Source organism: Trichosporon asahii, assembly GCF_000293215.1.
Source record: "Trichosporon asahii var. asahii CBS 2479 unplaced genomic scaffold scaffold00051, whole genome shotgun sequence".
Lineage (NCBI taxonomy): Eukaryota > Fungi > Basidiomycota > Tremellomycetes > Trichosporonales > Trichosporonaceae > Trichosporon > Trichosporon asahii.
The window spans coordinates 535,109-555,871 of NW_014040873.1; the positions used below are offsets into that span (position 1 = coordinate 535,109).

The 20,763-nt window shown below is 59.7% G+C and overlaps 6 protein-coding genes across 6 annotated transcripts; 2 read left to right on the forward strand and 4 right to left on the reverse strand.

Annotated features, from left to right (window-relative positions):
• Positions 1-3,793: 3,793 nt before the first annotated feature.
• On the reverse strand, positions 3,794-6,583 carry A1Q1_02594 (uncharacterized protein; the record flags this gene model as incomplete). Its single annotated transcript, XM_014323855.1, has 3 exons — positions 3,794-6,003; positions 6,090-6,378; positions 6,503-6,583. 3 exons carry the CDS (start codon positions 6,581-6,583, stop codon positions 3,794-3,796), a joined length of 2,580 nt encoding a protein of 859 aa, XP_014179330.1.
• A 1,030-nt stretch (positions 6,584-7,613) lies between these two features.
• On the forward strand, positions 7,614-10,191 carry A1Q1_02595 (uncharacterized protein; the record flags this gene model as incomplete). The annotated part of the gene is made up of 6 exons (XM_014323856.1): positions 7,614-7,735; positions 7,816-7,888; positions 8,182-8,230; positions 8,280-8,375; positions 8,797-9,075; positions 9,122-10,191. 6 exons carry the CDS (start codon positions 7,614-7,616, stop codon positions 10,189-10,191), a joined length of 1,689 nt encoding a protein of 562 aa, XP_014179331.1.
• A 320-nt stretch (positions 10,192-10,511) lies between these two features.
• Positions 10,512-11,274, reverse strand: A1Q1_02596 (uncharacterized protein; the record flags this gene model as incomplete). Its single annotated transcript, XM_014323857.1, has 3 exons — positions 10,512-10,880; positions 10,922-11,021; positions 11,072-11,274. 3 exons carry the CDS (start codon positions 11,272-11,274, stop codon positions 10,512-10,514), a joined length of 672 nt encoding a protein of 223 aa, XP_014179332.1.
• A 1,462-nt stretch (positions 11,275-12,736) lies between these two features.
• Positions 12,737-13,034, reverse strand: A1Q1_02597 (uncharacterized protein; the record flags this gene model as incomplete). Its single annotated transcript, XM_014323858.1, has 3 exons — positions 12,737-12,815; positions 12,869-12,927; positions 12,972-13,034. 3 exons carry the CDS (start codon positions 13,032-13,034, stop codon positions 12,737-12,739), a joined length of 201 nt encoding a protein of 66 aa, XP_014179333.1.
• Positions 13,035-15,304: 2,270 nt separating this feature from the next.
• A1Q1_02598 (uncharacterized protein) lies at positions 15,305-16,096 on the reverse strand (the record flags this gene model as incomplete). Its single annotated transcript, XM_014323859.1, has 1 exon — positions 15,305-16,096. The coding sequence occupies one exon, from the start codon at positions 16,094-16,096 to the stop codon at positions 15,305-15,307; it is 792 nt and encodes a 263-aa protein (XP_014179334.1).
• Positions 16,097-17,506: 1,410 nt separating this feature from the next.
• A1Q1_02599 (uncharacterized protein) lies at positions 17,507-18,780 on the forward strand (the record flags this gene model as incomplete). The annotated part of the gene is made up of 3 exons (XM_014323860.1): positions 17,507-17,537; positions 17,585-17,627; positions 17,703-18,780. The coding sequence occupies 3 exons, from the start codon at positions 17,507-17,509 to the stop codon at positions 18,778-18,780; spliced, it is 1,152 nt and encodes a 383-aa protein (XP_014179335.1).
• Between the last annotated feature and the right edge of the window lie 1,983 nt (positions 18,781-20,763).

The following is a 20,763-nucleotide window of genomic DNA, read 5'->3' on the forward strand; positions in this document are numbered from 1 at the left end:
GCGAGAGCATTGGTGAAGGAAAGCTGGAGTACACATGGCCACATCGTTTAGGCGTCCAATCTGCTATGTTTGCCGTAGGGGTTGGTACTGAAGGCGGTCGCCACCAGCGCTACCGAACAGATCGATCACAGGTTCAAATCTGACATGAAAACAGCCATGCGACCAGATCGAGCCACGAACCGTGCACGCTCCCATATGCAGCCCTGGTCAGCCATGAGAACGGCCCGTACGGCAGTAGCAGGCTGGCTACGTTCTGCCGTACTGGCGTAAACAGGCACCACCCTGCAGTCGAAGTCTTCGCTGCGTGGGAGTATCCATCCCAGAGGAGTAAGGCTTGAGGGCGGCCGCATGAGTTACCCGCAGCTCTAAGTGTTCCCTCAGCGGAATGTCTGGGAGCTTGGGCCGTGACATCAGAGCAGCACCCCTGCACCGCTCCCTCTTCCCAAACTGACAGCCTTCACTGCCTCCTCTGCTGCGCTCGGACGCACCGTCAGCCCATGGTCGTGTTGCAGGACACTCCGAGCGACGGCGATCTAAGCGAGCACACTCTTATCCCATTCACACGGCTGTGCCAGATCAGATTGAGACAAACCCTCGCTTGGTTTCGGGTTTGTCGCCAGAACGGCTCCGCCCGACCTGGTCCGGGTGACCTGGCCAACCAGCCTGACCAGAAAAGGGGTGCTCCGGGTCATCTTTGCATGCGCCACATCGTGCTTTAGCCTGAAGCATGCGAAACACAGCCTGTTTCGAAATCAACCTGTGACTTCGAAATTCAACTACCGCCGGCGACCGCAGAGCGGTGGACGACTGGTCGGTGTGCGCTCGTACGCTTACGGGCCCGCCAGCCATGAGGTGCCACATTCCGCAGGCACCTCGATGAAAACGCCACACAGCGCCACGCAACGTTGCCCTTTCCCCTTTCAACATCTTGCACTTTCTTCTTTCACCAGGCACACCTCAGGCAAACACAATCGAATCCAGCCAAGACCAACCAAGGATATCCAGTTGAGCCACAGGAACGCGACAGAGAAAGGCAGAGCTCACAGGCACGTTCTGCGGCCTGCAGGGCACACGCCCACCCACGACGCCGTGTTAGGGGTTCCAGGGAAGACACCGACGCCTTCTCTCTCCCCCAAACGCCTGCCCCGACAGCGCCAGCCCGACTGCCGAAAGGTCATGAGATCTGTCCCTCACAACCTGCAGTGAATACAGCTGCTCCCACGCATGTCTCCCAGTTCGTTCCCTTCCCTACGACCCACCGGCAGTAACTCGGTCTTCCTTCCGGTGCCGACGGACCCGGCTGGGACGAAGCCGCCACCGTCGCCGCAGTACGTAAGGGGCGGCTGGGGCACGAGGCCGTAACAGGCCGTTGAGGGTAGGCAGCCTTAACCCGACATCCCAACCGGAAGACACGAGTGACGCTAGAACCCAGCAACGACGACGCCATGCGGATCTGGCATACGGACAGACAGGGAGTTCGGAATACCGGCGTATCTTCGGAACATTACAGGCTCAGTACATCCAGGACTCCACAGCCCCGCATCTTTCCTGGCGGTGCACCCTGCAGTCGCACCGTTGTGATCCCCGAAGCCCGACTCTTCGGGGCGGACCTGTCGGGGAGGATGACCCCTGTGCGGCGTTCAGCGTGCAAGTAGTCACTACACGCTACGCCAACGTATTCGCCCAATCTCGACTCACTGACGTTCACAGAAGCGCAGGGTTGCTGAGCCTTGATAGCTGCGACAGAAGTCCGAGGCGGAAGGTGAACCCTCACTCGCTTGAACCGGCCCTTACGGGCCCTCACTGAGCCCTTGGAGAAGCGCCTCATACCGTGCAAACTTCTGAGCCTAGGTCTACCGTCGTTGTGCTGACGCAGACGAATGAGCAGGAAGAACAGCAAGCTACCGCCTTGGACGCGCTGAATAAGCTTATGTCGCAGCACATACCGCATAAGCATGCAGCAGCCTCCCGAGATCCACACGGCGGCGCACGTTTGCGAGCTCGAACAAAAGAGTCGTCTCTACGTTGCTCCGCAGGCTGTCTGTGGGGCATCAAAAGATCTGCATGACGTCGGGGCCTCTCTGAACGCTGCGGTTACGGTTCAGGATGGTCAATCAGCAGCAGTGTCCACCTGGTCATCCCACGCCGGCACCCCACTTTCATCTTCCAATTCAGCCAAAGCCACGGAACCCAGCATTCAGTCGGGCCGACCCGACGCACCGGCACGCCCGTCGCGAATGTAGCGCAGTGTGTATCGCGTGGTGAGTCCCCGCGTGACTCTCGCCGGCTGAGACTAGGTCTCACACGACGGCCGTAACTTCCGTCGGTGATCGTCGACCCACTGTTCTGGTTCCCAAGATTAAGACGCTCGCCCTCGCTGGTCACCAGCCCCGATCTGGCGCATTACGTCTCGTGGCCGGTGTGCGGGCGCCGCTGGCTCATATCTCAGTCCTATCGCATCGCATCTATGCTCCGGTAAGCCAGATCTCTCTCGTCAAGACCTGCCAGCAAAAATCGAGCGGGCAGTCAGGTGACGCCACATTCCTCGCCTCTCGCGTCCTCGCCGCTTCGTCGCACGCGCTCACGCGTCGTTTCCCGGCAGATTCCACGGATGCATTCCTCCTACCTGGCCATCTTGTGAGTGGTCCGGACATTGAGGGGAGCACTCAGCATAGATAAGTAGGCTGTCGATCGCAGCGGCGACTACGCGGGAAGCACCTTGAGCACGGTGCCCATGCTTACGAGCAACGTTTGCGTCGATCACTGGCTCAGCGGCCATTGCACTGACCGGACTGGTCCAGGCTCGAGGAGCGGCCACTCCGCTGAAAATGTCTCGATCGCATCTGCCGACTCCCACGCCAACAGGTAAACCAGCAGGTTCACCGGCGCCATCGCGGACACTGCGGGCCCGGCACCTCTCTTCCCCAGCTCGCGTCGTATCTCGACGCGAACTCGCATGGCGAGATGGGCGAGGTGGGCGCGAGCTCGAGCGTGTGCTGCAAGGCTGCCGATTCGGCCAGAGAGTGGGGCGTGATCAAGCCATGACATGCAGTAAGTGCTGCTCGGGGCGACTTGGGCGGCAGTGTGCGCCAACTTCTGGCTTGTGAGTGCTCAGATGAGTAGGGTTCTGTGAGTCTGGGTCCAGAGTTTTGGGTCCCAGAGGTTTGGGTCGATTATCCAAGACCCCTTACGGCGTGCCTCTCTGTCCTGCAGTAGATGGACACTCTTCATCGGTCCGGGACAGATACGTGTCCAGAAGCGTGTACGTGAGTGTGGACCAAAGTCTGGACCACCGCCAGCGTACGATCAAGCGGGCCCCGAGTGCTAAGTGAGGAATGTGCGGCGAATAGGTCTTCCGCAGAGCCAAGTGGCTGCGGGCAATCGCCGCTCCGCAAGTCCTTCTGTTGGGTCGAGACTGGCCGAAAGGCGCTGAAGGCCGAAAGCAAAGCCCGAAGCCCAGCCGCCAGACGCGGCCCGTAGCCCAGCCCGAAGCCCAGCTCGAGGCCCAGCGTTATTGAGTGAGTGTCGCCACCCGTCGTTAGAGGGCCGAGGTTGACTCCCTCTGACTGCTCAGTGAGTAGTGGTTGCGCGAGACAGGCTGATAGCTGGCCAAGTACTGAGCGGATAGGTTGTCGCATTCGAGTGGTATTACTGTTACATATTCCCGGCGACGCGCGTACAAAGATTGGCACGTGCCCCTTTTAAATAGATCCTTACTTATTACACCAAGCACATTCTCTTCCCTTGCTAGATTCAAACGGGGAGGCAAAAAACTAGTCTAAACCAAAACGAATTACAGCCCCGTGCTGCCCAGGAGATTCACGACGTCCCCGCCCCCATTCCCATCGAGCAGGGTACGGACATACGCCTCGGCGCTCGTCTCGCCTTTGTGTCCCTGCGAGAGATGGGCCTGGATACTGCCCGTCGGGTCCAGAATATCCAGCAAGGCCGGGTCAATGCCCTGTCCACTCCCACTGCCCCCGAGCGTGCCAAACGCGCCTCCGAAGGCGTTGGCACCATTAGGTGTCGAGCCCGAGGAAGCGTGCGATCCCGGCGTGAATGAAAAGCCGCCGTTCAGATTCATGAACCCGCCATTCGTCGCTTCGTCTATCGACATGGTGCCGCTGTTATCGTTGCTGGGGGGGAAGTAGGTGCGCGCCTGGGTCTCAAAGTCGACCGCGTCTACGCTCTCTGGTGTCTGGCCGACGGACGCCGAGGTGCCCGAGTTGCCCTTTGTCGGCGGGCTGAGCCCGGGGATAGACGTGGTCGAGGGTCCCGAGCCAGCGCTCTGTGACTGGGACTGCGACTGCGATTCGTACCCCGTACCCCCCGTTTCGGGGTTGCCGGGGCCGTCGACGGCGCCGTACCCGCTCCCACTGTTCAGCTCCCCAACACTAGAGGTGGCGCACACGTCGCGCATGCGCCGCGCACACATGTCGTCCATATGCTCCGGCTCGCCGCCTAGTTGCATGTGCACCTTGAGGAACTCGCCCAGCAACACACCGATCGAGTGCTTCGTGCCATACCGCTCCATGACGGCTTGGATGACGCCGAGGTCTGTCTTCCACCGCATGCTGTGCGCGTACGCCTCCTCCTTCCCCGCCCGGCCGATGAAGAGCGTGATGATCCGCCCCGTCGTGAACAGGCAGAAGATCAGCAGCGGCGTGAGCACGAGGCTCAGGTCGAGCTGCGACGGGATCAGGTGCAGCAGGCCGACGATCGCCTCGAACGACTTCTGTACTTGCCGCATCGCGCTGTTCTCGGGCCCCTTCCAGTCGATCAGAGGCTCGTGCAGCAGCAGCAGCGCTGTGTTCGGGAAAATGTGCAGCGACAACAGGTCCGCGTTGAACGGCGTCAGGTCCCCGCTGTCCACCAGCTTGTAGATGTTCTTGAACGCTGCAGGCACGCTGAGCTGGAACGCCATGATCTCCGCGTTCAGCTGCACGAACGACGGCGCAGAGAGCGCGTCCTGCGCGTCCCCGGCGCGCACGTGCCGTTGCTTCCATGTCCCGAGCCACTTGCTGACGCGGCCAAAGAGCATGCTCGCCTTGACGGCGAGCACAAACGCGTCGTGCACGGGATGGTGGACCATGACGTCCGCCTCGTGGGCCGTCTGCGGGTTACCGGCCATGGATGCGCCGAGGTGCTGTTTCTTTGCAAACTCGGTCGCACTAGTGGGGAGCGCATTGTAGATCGTGTCAATGTTGAAGATGGGCGTCCAGCACGCGTTCACCGCAAAGCCCACGTCGTACATGTACGTCAGCCAGATGGTGGCTAAACGCTCTTCGCGCTCCCGGTCTGTCGCCGGCGCACCCATGATGGGCGGCTTGCCCCCGGTACGCAGGTTGCGGTTCGTGATTTCCAATGCGTGGATGAGACGCACGGGAGCAGCGGACATGATCCAGGACCGGAGAGCTATGCCCTTGTTCAAATACGTCAGGGACAGGATCATGTTGGCGCGCGTCACGTCGAAGATGAACGGCCCGCTGCCCAGCATGCACGCACCCGTCTTGTGGCGGATACATCGCTCTGCCGCCTCGGTCTGGGCAGTCGCAAAGTCCTCGCAGTTCTCGAGGTCGATGCCGCTCGCGATGTGGCGCTGGCGCACGCCCTCGAGTTGCTGCGGCGGGATACTCGTCGCGACAGCGGTGTGCGGAGCCGCGGCAGCGCAGATCGCATGAAGCAGGCCGGAGAATGGGAAGTCGGGATGCGCAGGCGGCAGAGCCACGCGCGCCATCAGCGTGTCGCGGTGCAGGATGCGCGAGATTTGCGGCTCGCACTGGAAGAAGATGTCGATGAGGTGCTCGAGCACGGCGGGCGAGGGCAGGTTCTTCGGCCAGTTCATCGGCATCATGAGCAGGTTGCTAAAGTCGAAGGACTGGAATTGGCCCGCTTCCCTGGCCTCGATGGAGACGAACGGGAGCGTGTCGCTTGGCACGCCGTTGATTTGCGGAGCGGGAATCTGGAAGTTGGACAGAGGCTCGCCCCATCTGCTGTTCGACACTGAAGGCTTGTCCGACGTCGTCAACGTTGCAATTTTGGCCTCGAGCTCGGCTGCGGGTTAGCTTGCAACGGCCTCGATAGCTCACCAATGCGCGCCTTCAAGGTGTCCCTCTCTTCCTCCGCACGACGCTCGCGCTCCCGTGTGAGCTTGTCAGGTCCGCCGATTGCGGCACGCTTCGGCCCCGCCGTTGTCGACGAGACACGCTTGCGCTCTCCATTCGCGGCTGCCAGAGGCTCGGGTTCATCGTCGTCGGCGTAAGTGCACGAGAGCGGGGGCGGCTTGCTCTTGTTGCGCTGCGCGGAGCGGACGGCGTGCGCATGGCTGCGGAGACACGGGTTGCACGTCGGGCGTACTGCGTCGCACTTGACCTTGCGCTTTTTGCACTGGGGTTAGCTACGATCTTATCAAATAAGCTGGTGGGCAGGCAGAGAGCGCTCAATCGGATCGAGACCGGCGGAAAGATCCTATCTGATAACGCTCGGCCGACATCCGACGCACCTGGAGACAAGCGTGGTTGCGCTTCAGCGGCGCGAGGGTCTCGTCGTCGAGAATGTCGGTGTACTGCGCGGCCTCGTCCATGATGTCGTACAGATGATGATATCGGAGCGAGCGCGGGTTAAGAGGCTTATCGCATTTGCTTCAGCGAGAGTGCACGCTTGCGTTGGTGATCAAGTTGGCGTGCTGCGCTGCTGTGCTGGGGTCCGTGTGTTTCGCGGTTGAGCGACGGAATGGGGGCACGGGCGCCTGTCGGTCGGCAAAAGAGAAAGAGGAGGTTGGAGAAAAAGTCGCTGCGGAGTCGAGTTGGTCGATCGGTTGCAGGCTCTTTGATTGCCACAGGGCGGGAGACGGGGGGTGGAGGTGGAGCGGGGGTAGTGGGGTGGCGAGTGGATGGGGGTGGGGGGAGGAGAAGATGGGGTGGTGGTGGTGAAGAAAGAGGTGGTTGTCAAGTGGAGAGAGATGGTGGAGATGGAGGTGACTAGACCCACTTGTGAGCGCAAAGCGAGTCGTCGTACATGAAGATGAAGCAGCGTGGTGACGACTAGAACGACTCGTGGCCCTTGTGCCGTGGCCTGTCGATCGGCAGTCGAGATGACTTGAGGCCGACGGCGATGGGGGCAGTCCGCCTCGGGCATGAATGTGCGCTGCCTGCATGCCTGCAGTGAGATCTGGGCCGAGGCTCGGGTTGAGTGCACCGTGGGAGAACAGATTTCGGAACCGACATGTGACTGCCGCGTGGCAAAGTCCGAGGTGGAGGTGGAGTGCAGGGCCCCGGATATTGGATATCACCGAGAGCTAGGATGCCGCATTCTGGCTTGCGCTAAGAGACGCAGAGACGCGACCGGATGACCGCGTCTTGCAGCTTGCCGGACTAGCATGCGGGGAATGCGCGATTGAGTGAATGCAGACGGAGATGGATGGTCAGTGGAATGGACATTGCATCCCCGCACACATCTCGAGTATCAAGTAACCGGATCTCGCATCATCCGACCCTTTGGCGCCCTTCTGTGTCTGAGAGAGGTGACTGCCTTTATCAACGGCCGGCTGTCTTCTCTTCTTCTCATCCCACACTCACTCCTTTCATCTCATTCAACCAGATACACTCCTTCAAATGACACTCACGACGCAAGAAGCCAGCCGGCGAAAACTCGCCGACCTCAACGCCCTCGTCTCGGACGCCGAGGCCCTCCTCGGCCCGGCTCCGGCCGGGGACAAGGCAATCCTGTCCGCGAAGTGAGTCTTCCTCCACTCCCTTGCGATTCCATTTCTCCCGATCCAGCTGTGCGTAGCGGACACTTAAAGCTGACGGACAGAACCGCCGACATCGTAGCCAACATCAAGGCGCGCAAGGAGGGCTGGTCGTCTGAGGCCGTAACTGCTGCCTTCGTGAGTGTCGATCAGAGCTCGGGCCGTGTGCTGTGGGATGCTTCTGAACGCCCTCGGCCGCCGACGCTACGGATCCGAGAGCGGTGTTGTTGATCGGTTCGTCGGTATGCTGCGTCCGCCTGTGGTCTCGGTGTGCTTGGCGCTGCCCAGCACGGAACAAGCCGAGCGCGCTGCGGTTCAAGGCCAACTAGTGCGCGACCATCTCGGCGCATCACCGGTGGAGCGCCAGTGCTAGGTGCAATCCGTTCCATCCGACCACCAGCCCACGTTGAGCAGTCGAAGCTGACAGACAGATCCGCGCCGCCTGCGCCGCGCACAGGAAGACCAACTGTCTCACTGAGGGTGAGCTACCTGTATCGCTCAAGCTGACATCCAGCCCTCTTCACTGAAGCCCTCGAAGCCGCCCGCGCCGTGGATAAGGAACTCGCGACGGGCGTGGATGCGAGCAAGCTGGGTCCTTTCTACGGCCTGCCCTCCAGTTTCAAGGGTGAGTCTGAGAATCGGGCCGATATTGCCTACGCCGAGTGGTAGAGCGGGCGTGGCAATTCGTTGCTCCGCCTGCCAGTCCGTGACACACACGAGAGACGTGGCTCCGGAGCTTAGATGGTTCACAGGCGCTCCAGAATCTTGAGCTAATCGGGAGAAGAGGTTAGCTGACATCCAGACACGTACAATATCCTCGGCGTCGATACCTCGCTCGGCTGCTCGCCGTACTGCTTCGATCCCACCACGGACCCGGAGGAGGAAGCCAACGTGAGTGTTTCTCGGGCTAGCTTCTGCGCTAGCGGTCTAGTGAGATGAAGCGAGGTTGTCCTCGGTTCTGCCGAAGTTTGCATCAAGCTAGTGTAAACTAGCGCGTTTGATGTTCGGGGTGTATCGCTCATGGGACATTGCTGTCTGCAAACCAGGCCTCAGCCTCTCTCTTAGACCCAGGTCGGACGTTTCTGTAGCTGGCAAAGGAGCGTGGTTAGCTAACCCCCAGCTCGTCAAGCTCTTCCGCGCCGGCGGCGGCATCCCCTTCTGCAAGACTGGCGTGCCCCAGACCCTGCTCGCTTTCGAATGCTCCAACCCCGTCTTCGGTACGACGACCAACCCCTATGACTCGTCGCGTACCTGCGGCGGATCCTCGGGTGGCGAGGCGGCCCTCGTCACGCTGCGCGGAACCCCAGTCGGCTGGGGAAGCGACAGTAAGTCATCCAGTTGGCGATGTGTGTTCTCTAACTGATATCACAGTCGGCGGCTCGCTCCGCATCCCGGCGCTGTACTCTGGCTGCTGTGGCCTGAAACCGACCGTGGGTCGGTGGGCTCTGCTGGGCAACCGCCCCGTAGTTCGAGGGCAGGAGAGTATTCTGCCCACCACGGGCCCGATGGCGTCCAACGTCGACGATCTGATCTACGCGAGCAAGGCAATGATGGACCTGACGACCCGCGCGCTGGAAGACGGCAAGATGGCAGCCGAGGGTCTCCTCCCCATCCCCTGGCGCGAGAAGACGCTGCCCAAGCGCATGAAGGTCGGATACTACCGCGAGACGGGGGTGGTGCGCACGTCGCCCGCCCTCCTCCGTGCTCTGGACATTACTATCGCCAAGCTCCGCGCCGAGGGCCACGAGGTGGTCGAGTGGGACCCGCCGGCTCTGTGGAAGGTGTTCGAGGTGTTCGCGGCACTGACGAGCGCCGACGGGTACAGGCAGCTGTTGGCCAACATTGGCCCGGATCCCAAGGAACCCTCCCTCGCGCTCGTGACGGCGGGCTCGTCCGTGCCCCGCTGGCTCCTGTCTCTCGCAACGAGCCTAGTCAAGAATGTCCTCGGCGACGAGACGTTCGCGCACGTCATGGCCACTAGTCATGCCAAGTCCGCCTCAGAGTTGTTCGAATGGGTCGCCCAGCGCAACAAGCTGAACAAGGAATTCAAGACGAAAGCCTGGGAGCAGCAAGGCTTCGACTTTGTCCTGGGCCCGCCGCAGGCCGTTCCGGCCCTGGAGCATGGGCGGACCAAGATGCTCTCCCCGCTGTGTATTGGCACCTGTGTCTGGAACGTGCTCGATACCACTGCTGGCGTGATTCCCGTTACGAGGGTGAGGAAAGACTTGGACGCAGTGCCTGAGGGATGGCTGGAGATTGGGGAGGGGGAGGCGAGGAGCTCGATTCTCGAAAAGAGGGTCTATGGCGGCTCGGATCCCGCCTACGATGCGGGCAAGATGGAGGGACTGCCCGTTGGCGTGCAGATTGTGGGACGGCAGTGGGATGAGGAGGGCGTGCTGGCTGCTATGAAGCTGGTTGAGGGGCTTGTCGATTATCAGTAGGTCTCAGTAGAGGTTTGATAAGTAGGAACAACAACAGGATATGATCATTCTATACATATGTCTGCGTTGCTTATCTCTCGGCATGCATGTAAGAATCCCGGGTCCGACTCCGATATGTATCCCAACCTGCTTCTCGGTGTGGTGTCTCCCTCATTCCAGTGCATCAGCTTGGCGGCGGATCCGCACTCTCACGATACCCACAACAAAGCCCAGCATGCCAGTCCGGTTCCAGGCACCAGATAACGATATCCAGGCGGAACCTCGTCAGTCTCCAGCTCGGGTCCCCTCGGCGCCAACCTCGGCGTCGCCTTAAACCAGCCCTAAGGGGCGGCTAGCGATTCCGCGGCCTCGGCCGATTCTGTGGGCTCTGCGGGCTCTGCAGGCTCGGCGGGCTCGGCGGGCTCGGTCTCGTAGCAGGGCTCAGGATACCGCTTCTCCTCGATACGCCGCCGCCTCGTGCGCGGATTCCCCTCCTCGTCCTCCCACTCCTCGACGTGGATGAAGTTGTGATACATGGCTGCGAAGCGGCCCAATTCGCTCAGCTCGAACGGCCGCGCTACGCGCGGGGGTACTTCGTCGTCGAGCAGTGTCGTTGCGCGGGCCCTGTACCGGAGTGCGGCGAGGATGAAGGGCTGGATCTCCGCGACTGTGGGCGGGGAGAGGGGCGTGGGTATGCCTGCCCGGGCCTGCTGTCAGCGTACGACGTGTGTGGAGGGCTTGGGATACTTACGACGTCGTATACGCCCCCGATCAGCTCGTCCATATCTTCTTCCCAGTCTGCGTAGGTCATGATCGGCCGACGGGCGGGGGGGGGTTCGTACCCGCTTCGTCTGGTACCGGAGATTTCTTCCGTTAGTGACAGTGAGTGAGGGAGACTTACAGCTCAATCGCCTTGTCGTACACGCACAATTGCCAACAGTATCTGTCGATGAGGGTCCAGTCCCCGCTCTCCTCGGCTCGTTTCCAGGCGATGCTGGCTTTGTACGCCGCATAGGCTAGCTCGTACACGTACTGTCCCTCTTCATGGGGGGGGAAGCCGAAGCCGACGCCCGTCCAGTCTGTGCGGGGGAAGGTGAGCGGCATGCTTGGCGGTTTCTGCAGGAGCTTAGTGTCGGGGCTGTGACGGAGTGATGTCAGCCAGGAATGACTTGGAAGATGAAGACTGGACGGTGGAAAAGTGTGAGTGTGTTTGTGAGAGTTGTGAGTTTCCGATGTGGACGGTGTTGTTTATGTGCCGATCTGCACTATGTAGCTGCGCGCTGCGCCAGGCATGCTTCCAAACGGCTGGTGGCTGCGCCGGTTGCTACGCGCTTCGGGCGCATGATACTGAATATCGCAGCTGTTCAGACCCTATGGGGCGAAAGCCGATCAGCACTCCTTCGTCAGCCTGATGCCACCCAGCGATCCGCCACTCGATACATTGGTACCGTGTAAAGTGACGCTCCGGTCCAGCATGTACCTATCCAACAGCTAGCAACTGTCTGTCAGAGTTGGGACTGTTGCCCCTTTCATACAGTGTTAGTTGGGTGGCTTTAGGCAAGGCGCGCTGTGTACTGTGGTCGCTCGCATTGGCAGAATAAACGGCCCACGGAGCATCCTTCTGAGGGCTGATCAGGCTTCTGGCAGACAGACGTGCAAGCGTCAGCTGCGACCAAGGCTGATGCCGCAAGCCCGCAGTCTATCGAGTATGTTCAGCCTGCTCAGCCTCTCCAGCAGGTCCAGCCGGTGCGGTCTCCGCAGTCCTCGCAGCTAGCCGCATCAACGTCCCATGGTCCTACCGAGCGAAGATGCCGCTGCTGTCGAGGGGTGGCTGAAAACTTGCACTTTCAGACACGGCTGCTGACCCCGCCACACCGGATAGAAAAGGGAGAGGATCACGACCGCTGCGCTGTGGATGGAAACGCCGCGCTCCCTTTTCATGCTCTGCCATCGGCTTGTCGGTTCTGCAGGGTTAACAGGAGTCAGAATGTTCGTGAAAGCGTGCTGGTCAGATGAACACAAGAACATGTAGCAGAGAGAAGTTGTTTGCTGAAATCTACCTGTTGGCTGCAAGTGGAGGCTAAGAGCAATCTGTTCAAGCGGAGATTCCTAGAACACAGCCGCAGCGGAAGGGTTCACCTTCACCTCTCTTGGACTGTCCTTGCGCGACGCCAGCGACTCCGAGCGGCTGCCCCCAGCTGACCCTTCCTGTGCTGCATCCTCATGCCGCTCACTCGCGACGCCTGCCTTGGCCTCCTCCTTCACCTCAACAATGGTGTGAGTGAAGTATGCGGCAGCATATCGGCCCAGCTCGGCAATCTCAAACGTCCGTAAGGGAGAGGGAGGGATGGTGCGTCCCGTCTCCAGCGTCTATGGCCCGCGCGCACGCCAAGCTGGCCCGGTTCGCGGTGGAAGTAGGCTGATAGGCATACTCGTCTGGCTTGTAGGGCGGGAAGCCGAGGTAGACGCCGGTCCAGCTCGTTCTTGGGAAGGCGTACTCGGGAGGCATAGCGATCAGGTGGCGAATACAGCCGCAGCGCGGAGTTCCTCTGAGTCAGAGTGCGCCTCAGGTGGGTCCAGGCGGAGCAGAGAGACGGATGACAAGGGCTGGAGAGGGGTTGTGAGTAGGCACGCGAGGGTCCGGGCTATACCGGTTGTGGTATTGGTGGATGTGAGCATGGATAAGACACTTACGCACCCAAGTTTACAGATCAAATTCAGCTCGATGAGGGGTCCGAAGATAACCTCGGCTCCGGGCTAGAGATAAGAAAGCCACGCTATCTCAAGTGTAGCAAAGGCACCTGCAGGACCAAAGCGATGGTGACAGCATCTGTACGGCCAGCGGGAGAGCCCTTAGGAGGCATTGTAGGGAGTCTTGAACCGAACCTCAAGACGTAGACAATGGTGTATTGCACACAGGGGTGGATATCCGGATACTTTTAGCGCACCACTCATCGCGAAGTCATGGCCCCTTCTCGCATCTCGTCCTCGAGCCCCTCTTCCGAACTTTCGAGCATGTCGATGCCGTTGACGCTCCGCGAGAGGAGGTTCGCCTAGTGCGCCTTAGTTGAGTGCATGATACGAACCGAGTCGAGCCCGATCGATTCTCAGCCGACAGACATCGCGGGTCAGGAGTGAGTAGTGTTGACTCGTTGGCATGATGGCTATGACTGTGACTGTGGATCAACAATGAGAAGGCGACGGAGGGCGCATGTTAGAAGCAGTGAGATTAGCTGATAAGAGAAGGGTTGTCAGGTTAGATAGCGAGGGTTGGATGAACGCAAGCTTGAGAAGACGATGGAAAAGGTGGATCGCGTGGTGATGTTGGGAGGCACATGGCAACCGTTCGATTCCGCCGCAAATCATAGTCAGCCAAGCCAGCCAAGGCGTGATACTCTGTCCCTGCCTCCACACTGCCGGTCCCTCAAATATAGCGCGCGCCAAGGTTGTCCAACCTTGACTGAGCAAATGCGGAGAAGTCTGCAATGCTTGACGTATTACAGCAACCGAAGATCAAGTGAGGAACTGGTGTTGTCAGATTTTGCGATCAAGCAATGCCATTATCATTATCGTACAGTGGTGGCCGAATACCGACCCGTGTAGCCATCGACTACCATCTATTGCCGAAAGGCGATGAACTGGCATCGCCGAAGGAGTCAGCTGCCAACTGCAAAACGACTGCGAGGCGGCACTGTTGCCGCATGGGTCGGCTGGCCTCATTTCGCTCGGATCTTGCCCCTCCACTATCCGCTCTCCGACTCTCCGGCGGACCCTCCTCAGCGTTGCATTGGATTAACAGCGACTCACCCAGGAACTTCTCTCGTAACGCTTGCCTCGGCGCGATGTACACTTGACACGCGACAGAGCACGACGTCCACGAGCGGGCACAACCACGCGCGACCGCGCACCAGGCAGTGCGCCACAGCCCAGCTGGCATCGCCTGCCTATTCAGCCTGACTCTCCTTCCGTACAGCACGGGGCCAGCCGCCTGTCCATGTCAGGCAGGTGTCGGAGCAACTATTGCGAGAGGGTTGAGGGTCGCAGAGCCAGGGGACGTGGACAGGGAAGAGGAGTCAGGGAACGTTGCGTGGATCCGAACAAATCTTGCGCGGGGCTTCCGCGCTCGAAGCGTGGGGAGGAGCGACCTTCGGGTCGGTCGGGCGTCGCTGAGGTCGCCCCTGTGGTGCAGTTGATGATCACCCGGGCTTGCCAGGACAGTTACTTCGGATCCGAAAGATCCAGGAAATGTTGCTTCAACCTACTTTCTAGGGACGAGGCTCTGCTCTCGAGCCAGCGGTCACAACCCTATGGCCGGCCATGGCCCGGGACTTTGGTTAATTAAGTAACGTTAATCCCCCAATCAAGGTTTGTGGACGTTCTGGGGACCGACGCAGACGAAGCTAGATGAGACGGGAGTTCCATAGCACGCACACTGTTGAAGCACATTTGAAGCAGGGGGTGTGCCGGAAAGTTTGCGTTCAGGCGTTCCATAACTGGTCGGCTCCGGAGCTCTATATCGGTCGGCAAGTGGGCGATAGTTGCATTTGAGCTCGTACACGACGTGTATCAACTGGACCGGGGGTGATCGAGTGGAAATCAGCAGGGACAGCTGGGACAGGCGTGCTGGAGGCGTGCGCAGAGAGGCTCTGTGGGGGGTGTGAGATCTAGGGCAGGTAAGCGTGACGGGGCCAACATTGAATCGCATTAGCAGAAAGCGGTTGGTGGTCGGTGATGGAGGCCAATGGAGAACGAGGGGAGTGAACGGACGAAACGTGGACGGTATCCGGACCGGAAGGGTGGGTCGCTCGACTCTGCGACACTGCCCTTGAATCCATCACCATTCAAGAACGTAAGAACCTGGGATTAAGCGTACCCAGCAGCACCATCAGATGACTTGGTGACGTGAGCAGCTGATGAGAGGCGGTGGGCATTGGCGGGCTATGGATGGAATAGCGGAATCAAGCAGCCATGGCCTAGCAATTGGAAGGGTACGACGCCTGTAGGAACCAACTAGGGGCCGTCGCAAGCAAACTGCAAAGTGTGCATTAAGCGTCAGGCTTTTGGACCCAGACCTCTTGAACACTCTTTTGGTTCGTTCGAGCCAGTGCGCATTCGAACGCTTGGCAGGCACCGTTCATTTGAGTTTGTTGAGCGCGGTGTTTCGCGACCGGAGTCCGTGCCAGAAAGAGGCGAGGCTGTGACCTCGGTTCCAGAGAAGTGGGAGGAGCGATTCCGTCGATTCCAAAGCAGCTCGACAAGCGCGAGGAAGGAATGAGTAAAGAGGAACCCCATGGAGTGTTGCGCTTGTCGAGATGGAAGAGGAAAGGCAGCGGCGATGACATTCCTTTGATCGTCTGTTTGCAACGGCGCCGAGTGCGATGAAATCGATGGGGTCCGTGCGCCGACCCGACGTGACATCATGGTGATGATGATCGACATGCGGATAGTGGATAGGCGCCCCCACCTGTGTGTCTTCCTTCAGAAGTTCTTGCGATGAGTCGTCACCCGAACGGGACGGCCAATACGATATGTTAACGTTTTGTGAAGACATCGCATGGTGGGCGTTTGCCGATGACGTATGGGCAAGCGCCCCGCTGGCGGGAACGTTTGTTGTCGACGATGAAGTGACAAGAGATCGAAAGAATGGATGGAGCGGAATGAAGGAACGGAGGATGGTGATCACGGAGAACGGTTTCATGGGGTGCGTCAAGACGTCAGTGGCGGACTCGCCGGCTAACATGAGACAGAGCACGAGCACGCGAACATGAGATGGTCGTACGGTGGTGGGGATTTCAGATCGGCACGTCCGCATGCCTGGAGTTGTCTGGATCTCAAGGTTGAAACAGGTTCGGCGAGCCTTAGACGGGGAGTGAAGTGGAGTGGTGATGAGGGCGGGTGATGCAGTGTTCGGAAGGACGGAAGACATGGAACTCGGAGGTTCCTAGTGGCACGAACGATCGCAGAATTGCAACACTTGTCTCACCGCGGCTCTAACATGACTGCACACTTACACAGCGAGCACACAGGTCGTGACGCACAGCAGAGCACTCATGGCGACGCCCGCGATGGATGTCGTACCTAGAGCTGACGGGCTGGAATCTCGCTCCGAAGGTCCACGGATTAGAGACAGCCAGACAGGAAAACAAGACCAGAAGCCATCGAATGACGAAAGTTGACTTGGACACTGGCATGAAGAACCGCGTCCCAACCGTATGGTTTTGGAACACTACCAGACCTTCCCTACCCCAACACGGCACGCATTCGATGTGCACCGGCGACGGGCTGTGCCCCCATGACGCCAGTCCGAAGTGCGGTGTTTCGAAAGTTTGACGTCGCGCGCTTTCTGGTCCACAGCTTAATGAAGCATCATGCCTCCGACGACCCATCATCGGCGGGTCGGGATTATGTCGACGTTCGTCATGCCAGAGGAAGAGCCGAAACCAAGGAAGGACGATCCGAGAGAGATTGGAGCCCGAGTGCTGGAGCGGCACGGGCGGACACAGATCTGGATTCCGGTGTGCCCATGACCCGGGACGCCGGCAAGCCCGCCTGAGCAAGAGCAGCAGGGCTGCATTGCCTGCATTGAGCAAGACACGGGCAGAGAGACGCCAGTGCCTGTGCTTGTGCAGAGTCGTTGGGTCGTTGTGTGTCTCTGCGGGTTGACGTGTCTGACGTTCTGCTGAGGTCTGGGTCGGAAGCTCTGCTCCTACGCGCTGAAGAGGTCTGACCGAAGTGTGCCTCTACGCGTGTGTGCCTGAAGTGATGAGATAGAGGCTCAAGTTGATATAACCGCTCCCAACTTTATCCTCGAATGCCCTCACACCCTCCCTCGATCCCTCACTCGTCCTCCCCAGTCCTCTCCCCACCCCCTCACCCCTCACATCACTTCCCCTCACATCTTCCCTGGACGTCCCTCAATTCCTCAATCCCTCTATCCCTCAACCCCTCAATACCTCGACCCTCACGCCTCCGCCGTCCTTCCCCTCGACCCGCACCATCCAACTGCCCGCCCGTACCTGCACTTGCACCAGCACTTGCCGGCACTTGCCTGCATTCGCAGCTCACCTCCTCGTCAACTTGACTCTGCCACCTCTGTCATCTCCTTCTCTCTCACGAGCATCAACTCCTCCGGCGACGTCTGCAAAACCGCACTGGCGACAGTTTCCTGCTTTTCAATCGATCATCTATCAGTCCGGAGATCCCACTGCCCTCACTTTCGGTTCCCCGACTGGGCAACCTCCACCTCCTACAACCACCGGTGGCACTCACTTGTTTCTGGCGGCATCGCTCCTCCGACCGACCTTCCTCGACTTCCTTCCTCGCCTCTGCGTGCGCTATGTCGGAGCAGCCAGAACGCAAGAAGAGGCGTGAGTTGCTTTGTCCGTATACCTCGACCGATCACTGACATGAGCAGGCCAGAATGTAGCGTGCGACTCCTGCCGCCTTCGTCGAGTCAAGTACGTTGTCTTCCCTCCGCCCTCCTCGCTTGAGACAACCAGGTAACGTGTCTTGTTGCTGACAACACTCCGCAGGTGCGATATGCTCGCTCTCCTCACGCCCAAGGACGGCGGCCCTGAGCGTCCTCTGCACGTTCTTGTCCGCGAGAACCCCGATGTCTCCTGCACCAATTGTGTCTCGAAGGGCATTCGTTGCACGACGAACCAGATCGTCAACCCAGCAAAACCGAACAAAGGTGGAAAGCGGATCGAGGAGGCAAAGAAGATGTTCGGCAGTGACGGGTTCCAGAACACTGCGCCGACCCCCGTGCCTCAGCCTCAAGCTCGTCGTGCGAGCATGCCGCGATCGCCCAGCGTGGCAACGCCCGGCGGCAGCAGTGGATCGAGTGTGCCTCCCAATCCTCCGGCGATGATGCCCATGTTTGGTGGTCACCAGTTCAACATGACGGGACACAACGGCCATCCCGGTCCCACGGCGAGCTTTGTTCCTCCTGCACCTATCCCATCACCCACCGTTCACCCCGTCCATGGATGGAGTGCACCACCGTTTGATGACTGGACTGGACTGGCTTTTGAAGCTCAGCATGGTGTGGCCTTCTCTCACCCCATGCATGCCCCTCCTAATGCATTGGAGCTATCCACTTGGGAGACGGCCATCGTCGTGCCTCCCCCGCCACCTGGGCATGCCCACAGCCTCCCTGTTCTTCCCTCGGCCATGGGAAGTCGGTCGGTGCCTCCTCCTCCCTTGGAGCCTCTGTTCCACTCACCGCTGTCTCCTCCCCTGATGACTTCTTCCTCGTCGTCGACTGCGGCCTTCCTCCCTGCTCAGAGTTTGACAGCATCTCCAGGGGTTAACTCTGATGCGTGCCTTCCCTCTCAGCCTCCGTCCAGGTCCGACAGCGGTCAAAGCGGTCAACAGCCTCGCGTGGCGGGAAGGAAGCGAACCATTTCGGAACACGAGGACGACGACGTTCTCGAGCTCGTCCGCGACGATGAGCCCAATCAGCTCGACCCCAGCTACATGTGGGCTCCCAGAGACAAGGTAATGCGCTATCCCCAGTTCCGAGGTCTCCAGGAGCATCCGGCGGCGCAGCCACCGCGACCTGGAGAATCCCACCACCGTCCCTCTTCTTCTCGGCGTAGCTTTTCTTGACCACCTGCTGTCGTAGGAACGGGTTTACGGTCAAGGATCAGCACTCCATGTTGCTGTGGTCTGTGGTCGCGCATTTGCGCCACCAGCTCTTGAGTGGCGCAGCCCGTGTCACCCCCATCCCAGGATTTTGTCCCCTCCCTCTGAGTGTGCGGTGTGCTCCCACTTCAGGGCTTGAGCCTGGGCTGACCTTCGCAGGTGACCTGGCTTCAGGCCCGCTCGCTGCCTTGGGGCAGTCCCGTCATGAGAGTCTGTGCAGGAGCAGCCTGCGTCTGCAACGCCTCCAAGCCTTCGACGACCGTGCTCGCGACATCACTGTCGCCCACCGTGTCACCTGCGAGCCTCGCGTGACACCACATCTTCCGCAACGCTGCTTGTTTCGACATTGTATGTACAACTATCACACTTGTTCGATACGCCTTGATCATCTCGATACCAAAAGTGGAAAGAAAAAAATGATCGTGAGTGGCAGGCATCTGCGCCAACGACGTGGCTGACGATAAGATAATCTTGGTGCTCAGTCTTGCCCTCGCGGTGCAGCCTTGATTCTGCAGAGAAGTGGGAGGGGAATGCAGGCGAATCTTGCTGGAACATCATCGCTCCCAGTCGGTCCACGGGCACTGAAGGTTCGTTTTACTGATCATCGCATCTCGTCGAGTGACGTACTGACGAGCTCCAGAAATTTTCACCGCCTGACTGTGTGATCTTCTCACCTATGGGATCAGCCTAGGCTCTCGATGGAGCCTCCGCGCTGATCTTTCATGGCGCCTTGACCTTCGCTTGGTGGGCTTCTCGTGGGCCATCTGCACTGCATCGCAGTCCACTGCCCTGGCACTGCCTCCCTCTGCCTTCCTCGATTGAGCACAACCGACACTCAGTCGCCATGATAAGATTGTCCACCTCCCCCGAGTAGTGTCCATCTCCACAATCTCGGCTGTGTCGTGGGTTTGCACCGCCCATCCTCTTCCGCCAGTCTATCGCGAGTCAATCGCGAATGGCGGCCACGCACCCCTCTCCCTTGTCTCCCGCTTGTAGAGAGTCACATTCGGCGCACCAGCTGTGCAGACGACTTCGTCCGGGCAAACATCGGTCCGCTGCTGCGTGGGCCAACTGTGGCCGCACCAGCTCGTCCGAGAGCAAGGCAGTGCAGCTCCACAGCGTTGCGCCAAAAGCGGGCAATTTTTTCCAGCCTCATCGCAACCTGCGCCCTCTCTGCTCGCGGAGCTCCAGCTGGAATCAATCTGCTCCGCCTCCCTGACTCCGTCCTTGCGGGCATCCGGAAATGCACCGCTGCGCCAGAATTCTGGTGCCCGCTGCCCGTCGCAACGGTGAGCCTTTGCATACCTCGGCGGCTCTCGGCCGCCCGCAGCAGTGCCACATGACAGCATCAGGTGGACAGCCGATTCGGCCAACTGTGGTGCTGTGCTGTGCCCGTGCGATCCCATAGCGTTGGCACGCAGCCTGCATCCTGCTGCCACACGATAGACACCCGGGTCCGAGATAGGCAAGAGCGGGGATCAGAAGCCCGCTGTGACGGTTACAGACTGTGGCTCGGTGGGTGGTCCGGCCGGCCCGCCGGTTCCAAGGTTTGAGGGGCCGAGGTCGGCACGACTCCTCACTCCTCACTCCTCTCGTCTTGCTCTGTTCCACTTCCCCCATTCAGGTGTATCCATATCCCTACCCTGTCCTCCTTTCGCCTTAGTGCCCGGACACTTGTGCCTTCAATCCGCATTTCATAGAACTCCACCGATCCCAGTGTCTCGACTGGGTTCAGCTGTTCAAGCCCCACGAACAATTTTTCTGCTATTTCTTCTTAGTTTCGTAGTTCTCGTGTACTGTCACTTTCTTGCCATGTATGTACGCATATCCCAGTTGCATAGCCCCCGGAGCATAATTTGAACGTAAGTTTGGGCAGGTGGAGCAACTCTAGCGAGCACAGCAAAGGAGCGGAGCACACCTGCACCGCACGTGCCCAGGCAAGACGGG